The 5,905-nt window shown below is 33.5% G+C and overlaps 1 protein-coding gene across 1 annotated transcript; it reads left to right on the top strand.

Annotated features, from left to right (window-relative positions):
* The first annotated feature begins 466 nt into the window (after positions 1-466).
* On the top strand, positions 467-5,473 carry LOC129875459 (putative potassium transporter 12). Its single transcript, XM_055950762.1, has 9 exons — positions 467-811; positions 2,415-2,643; positions 2,737-2,985; positions 3,061-3,111; positions 3,259-3,519; positions 3,595-3,647; positions 3,745-3,859; positions 3,957-4,208; positions 4,290-5,473. Exons 1-9 carry the CDS (start codon positions 533-535, stop codon positions 5,318-5,320), a joined length of 2,520 nt encoding a protein of 839 aa, XP_055806737.1. The 5' UTR covers positions 467-532; the 3' UTR covers positions 5,321-5,473.
* The last annotated feature ends 432 nt before the right edge of the window (positions 5,474-5,905 follow it).

Raw genomic sequence — 5,905 nt, 5'->3', positions numbered from 1 at the left:
TTTACATTGAATGAGTAATTAAATGACATTTAATTCAAAAGGAGTAACGTCTGACGTTATTCCCATAACGAATCAATAACGACTGGTGTTATGTATTCTTCCTTCGAGTGTTTGAACTTTTGTCCGACTAACCCTCCACGTGTCTTCATTTAACTTGATCATGTGTCTTATCTAATTTCGCCTTATACAACAGCAAAATTATTTTTGTATTTTAGTTGTAGGGAAAAAAAAAAAGGAATTACGAGTAAAGTGGAATTTACTTAAAAAAAAGAAAAAGAAACAAAAATGAATTGAGTAATTTTGATGTTGATGGAAAATGTCAAAAACATTATTCGACTTATTCGTTGTTCTGTTATTATTAGATGACACGTTTTAGGTTCTAAACAGACATTTATTACCAATTCCAACAAAACTTCCCGTGTTACACGAACTAGATTTTAGGAAACAAAAAAAAAATGATTGAGGTAATAATAATGTCATATACTTTAGTACACTAGATAAAATAATTAATTTCTTTTTTTGTTCTTGAATTATGAGTACTAAAGAAGAAATTGAAGAAAGTAGTGTTAGTGAGGGATTATTAAGAAGAAATGGTAGTACTGGAGGGGGTAGTACTGGATCATTGAGATGGGTTGATGGTAGTGAAATAAATGATCATCAAGAAGAAATTTTTGATAAAAATGAAGATATTATTAGAGAAAGTAATTATGGATCTGTTGGAACAAGGCTTAAGAAGCCTAGAAGAGTGGATTCTTTGGATGTTGAATCTATGCAAATTAAAGGAGTTCATGGTGGTAGCCAACGTAAAAAGGTAAAAGTTATATGCATTAACAGTGTAAAGATTTTTTGTTTGTTTTGTATGTGTGTTTTATAATTGTCGTTTGATATGAGTTTTATCAAGTTATAAAGTAATGTTTGTCGTAAATCTCATTGTGTAAATATTTTATATGATGGGAGAAGTGCACAAATAGTTGTTTTTAGGACTCTTATTTAAAGAGTAACGGAATTTTACAAAGTTTTTAAAGTTTAGTCCTCGGAATCAACTTCAGACCTACTACAATTAAGAAAGTGAAATTGAAAACTTTAGACTCGACGGTTGCCCCAAAGATTTGAAAAAGAAGAGAAGAAGTAATGGTAGTAGTAACATCATGAGTGTCACTTTTATGTAAGTTTTAAGTTCATCCAAATTCGATAAGCTTAGATCCTATATGTATTAAGAATCCACTAAATAAATATTAATAATAGACTTTGAACCCACTAAATTAAGTGGGTTGTGGTAGAATCCCCCGACTCGAATCCATGAAGATAAAATTTACTACGTAAGTATACCAATGCATCTTAAACTCAAAATAAAAAAGAAAATTTTAACTAATATATATTGACACCATAAAAAAATTGCACACTAATGTATTTAAACTTGCTTGGATGGTAAGTAGGGCTGTACAGGGCAAATCGATAAACCGCACCAAACCGACAAATCGAACCAAATCGGAAAAAAAACCCGACTAGTGGTTTGGTTTGACTTGATTTGGTGTTTGGAAAAAAAACCCGACCATTATAGGGTTGGTTTGGTTTTAACTAAAAAAAAGTCAAACCGAACCCAAATCGATCCGATTATAGATATATTACTTTTAAATTATGTTATACATAAAAATATTTATTAAAATGTAATTTATAAATATTTTTTAATTTTTTTTTATAATTTTTATTTTTTTTCTTACATTTAAATTTGGACTTGAGAAGCCATCTAAATAATATACAAAAAAAGCCCATCTTATAAAGTTATATTATAAAGTTAAAACTTCAAATAGTGTTCTGCCTCCATCTTATATGTTGATATTTTGTACTAGAACTCTTTTTAAGAAGCACTGCTCTGTACTTTTTATTAGATATTATGAAAAATCCAAAAAACCCCGAAAAAACTGAAAAAACCCGAAAAAACCCCAAAAAACCCGAGAAAAATTGATATCGAAAAACCCGACTTTTATTGGTTTGGTTTGGTTTATAGATTTAATAACCCGACACAAATAGTTTGGTTTGGTTTGTAAAAAATCCGAATCAACCCGGTCCATGTACACCCCTAATAGTAAGCACGAGTGTAGGGGTAAAAAAAAAAAATTGCTATAGAAGATAATCCTTATTACTCAACTTTTAATGAACAATAATTTTTTTTTTGGATAGTGGAATTTGACTTATGTCCTAGAGTTTAAGTTTTATGCAGTGACAATGTAAAAACTATCAGGTCACTTAAAAGGTATTGAGTAACTCATTGTACCTGTATTTTGGAACTATCAACATTTTCTAGTTACATTCTTACACTCTGTTTGGACCGTTTTATAATGTATCGTATTATATTATGTTTGTATTTTCTGATTACATATTTAGGCAAATTTCTGTTACTTGTACAAAAACAGGATGTGACTCTTTTGGCTACTCTTTCTCTAGCATTTCAAACACTTGGTGTTGTATATGGTGATATGGGGACAAGCCCTTTATATGTTTTCTCAGATGTATTCAGTAAGGTGCACATCACTTCAGAAGTCGATGTTTTAGGTGCATTGTCGATTGTGTTATACACAATTGCTCTCATTCCTCTAATGAAGTATGTGTTTATCGTGCTCAAGGCCAATGACAACGGAGAAGGTATATATGTATATATATAGGCGGTTATCAAAAGTTATCTTCTGTTCTCTGTCAACTTTGTGATATAATTTTTTTTGTTTTTAAACGTGGTAGGAGGAACGTTTGCGTTGTATTCATTGATCTGTAGGTATGCAAATGTCAATCTTCTTCCAAATCGTACTCCTGCTGATGAATGTATATCGAGTTTTAAGCTCAGATTGCCTACTCCAGAGCTAGAAAGGGCTGTGTACATAAAGGAGATATTGGAACGTAAATCGTTGCTGAAAACACTTTTATTGCTATTGGTTCTGATGGGAACATCAATGATTATTGGGGATGGTATCTTGACACCAGCAATATCAGGTACTTCTCTCTGTTTCAATTTGTTTGTCTTACTTTCCTTTTTAATCCGTTCCAATTATCTTTTATTTTTGGCAGTTATGTCTGCTGTTAGCGGACTGGAGGGTAGGATACCAGGTTTTAATACAGGTGAGTTTGCTTTGTAGCTTTAAAGTTACTGCAAAGTGACTTACTACTGAGAAGCTAAGATATTTGTGCTCTATCGAAATGTTTTAATTATTACTGTTGGGAACTTTTGCATAGGAAATCATTAATGTAATTGATCGTTGCATACAGATGCTCTCGTTATAATTTCAATCATCATCCTTGGCGCGTTGTTCAGCATACAGAGATTTGGGTCAAGTAAAGTTGGTTTCACTTTCGCTCCTGCTCTAGCATTGTGGTTCTTCTGTTTGGGGTCGATAGGAATCTACAATCTGCTGAAGTTTAATGTAACTGTTATAAGGGCTGTAAATCCAGCTTATATCTATCTGTTCTTCAAGAAGAACTCGACCAAAGGATGGTCAGCTCTTGGTGGCTGCGTATTATGCATCACAGGTACGTCAGAGAATTGTTTCATCTATGGAAATATGTAGAATACTAATATGATGCTCGATTATTCAACACGTGCAGGAGCAGAAGCAATGTTTGCGGATTTAGGTCATTTTTCTGTGAAGTCTATACAGGTGTTTTTACCATTGTCCCTTCACATTTATCTACTTTCCTTAACATAATATATAACAACAACTGCTTCATTTCTGATGCAAGTTTTTTCTGGTGCAGATTGCCTTCACGAGTGTCGTGTTCCCCTGCCTTCTGTTGGCCTACTTGGGCCAAGCTGCTTTTCTTATGCAATACCCTCAATCAGCTGGAAGAATATTTTATGATTCAGTCCCAAGTAAATACTCGCGTTAATGAGCTCTAAATATTCACTTTCCGCGTGTTATAACATGTGCTCCATTAACACTCAATTTTTTTTTAATCTGAATAAGCAGATAGTCTCTTCTGGCCAGTTTTTGTGATAGCAACTATAGCTGCTATAATTGCCAGTCAGGCTATGATATCTGCTTCATTTTCATGTGTTAAGCAAGCCATGGCTCTCGGATGCTTCCCGAGGGTGAAGGTTATTCACACCTCAAAAGAGCACATGGGTCAAATCTACATTCCAGTCATTAATTGGTTCTTGATGATAATGTGCATGCTTGTGGTTGCTGCATTTAGGAGCACAAGTATAGCCAACGCATACGGTTAGTGTCTCACTTTTACACAATGATAATATGATGCTTGTTTGTCTTGATGATACCGAGATTATGAATTTTCTATTGCAGGTATAGCTGAGGTCGGTGTCATGATCGTTACAACTACTTTGGTTACGATTGTAATGGTACTGATATGGCAGACAAATTTGATACTGGCTTTGTGTTTCCCCTTGGTATTTGGAACAATGGAGCTTGTATACATGTCTTCTGTTTTATCAAAGATCTTGGAAGGTGGTTGGCTTCCACTCTTTTTCGCTTCGTTGTTCCTCTGTGTGATGTATATCTGGAACTATGGAAGTGTATTGAAATATCAAAGTGAGGTTAAGCAGAAAATCTCATTGGATTTCATGGATGAACTTGGATGTACTTTAGGGACAGTAAGAGTACCAGGGATAGGTTTACTATACAATGAACTTGTTCAAGGCATTCCATCGATTTTTACGCAGTTTCTATTGGACCTTCCAGCTATTCACTCTGTAATAGTCTTTGTGTGCATCAAGCATGTGCCAGTTCCTGTTGTTCCTCAAGAAGAACGGTTCTTGTTCCGAAGGATATGTCCTAAGGACTATCATATGTTTCGTTGTGTAGCTCGATATGGCTATAAAGATGTCAGGAAAGAAGACCATCGCTTATTTGAACAGCTTTTGGTTGATAGCCTTGAGAAGTTTTTAAGGAATGAAGCACTTGATCTAGCTTTAGAAACCAATAAACAGTCTCAACCTGAGTTTGATAGCAATGTAGTGAGTCCAAGGGATCACAACTCTGTTGTGGTTGTGGACGAGCTTAAAGTACCATTAATGCGCGATCAAAGATTAGAGATTGGAACATCTATCTCAGGATCATCAATAACAGCAGCATCAGGAGATGAAGATCCTAGTTTGGAATACGAGCTCTCAGCACTTGGCGAAGCTAGTGAATCAGGATTTACATACTTGCTTGGACATGGGGACGTGAGGGCAAAGAAAAATTCATGGTTCATCAAGAAACTAACTATAAATTACTTGTATGCATTCCTTAGGAGGAATTGTAGAGGAGGAAATGCAACAATGAGAGTACCTCACATGAACATAATGCAAGTTGGAATGACATACATGGTTTGATCAACCATCTATTTTTTTTCTTTCAAAGAGCAAAATGTATATGTTCTATGAAGCATGATGATTCAAGAACTAAACAAGTGTCAAAAGTTAAGGTGATTATTTATCATTTCCTAAATATATGTACGTTATTCTCCTTGTAGCAGTATAACAATATGTGGCTTGAATATGAGCTGAGACTATTTTATGTGTCCAATGGGCGTGAATTTTGAGTATGATTTGGTTACACACCAGTACAGGTACTAAAGTTCTATGGACTAAAAGCCCAACTAGCACATAAAGTTACATACGGGATAATTAAAGGGAAGGAAAAAGTATTTTTTAATAAATAATTATTAATTTTAGTGATATTTTTTATTTATTATCATCTATAGCAATACATAGCAATATTATGATATATTTGTCATGTATTAAAAATGAATTATGCATGCAATATAAATGTATTATAAGTATTTCAAAATATATTATGCTTGTTAGGTAAGAAATTGACACAATGTATTTTTATTATAAGTATATTAAAGTATGTGATAAATATATTTTTCATGAATAAAACTTGTATTATATGTGTTTTATAAATTATTCTCGATA

Source organism: Solanum dulcamara, chromosome 2 (assembly GCF_947179165.1).
Source record: "Solanum dulcamara chromosome 2, daSolDulc1.2, whole genome shotgun sequence".
In the NCBI taxonomy this organism is placed as follows: Eukaryota; Viridiplantae; Streptophyta; class Magnoliopsida; order Solanales; family Solanaceae; genus Solanum; species Solanum dulcamara.
Note: the sequence above shows the minus strand (reverse complement) of the source record. Positions and strands in the feature narration are given on the sequence as shown.

Bases quoted from the DNA above. Each gene is read 5' to 3' on its own strand.
- LOC129875459 (XM_055950762.1), top strand. From the start codon at position 533: ATGAGTACTAAAGAAGAAATTGAAGAAAGTAGTGTTAGTGAGGGATTA. The intron at 3,520-3,594 runs GTACGTCAGAGA...CAACACGTGCAG, and splicing joins CTGCGTATTATGCATCACAG to GAGCAGAAGCAATGTTTGCG. The intron at 4,209-4,289 runs GTTAGTGTCTCA...TTTCTATTGCAG, and splicing joins AAGTATAGCCAACGCATACG to GTATAGCTGAGGTCGGTGTC.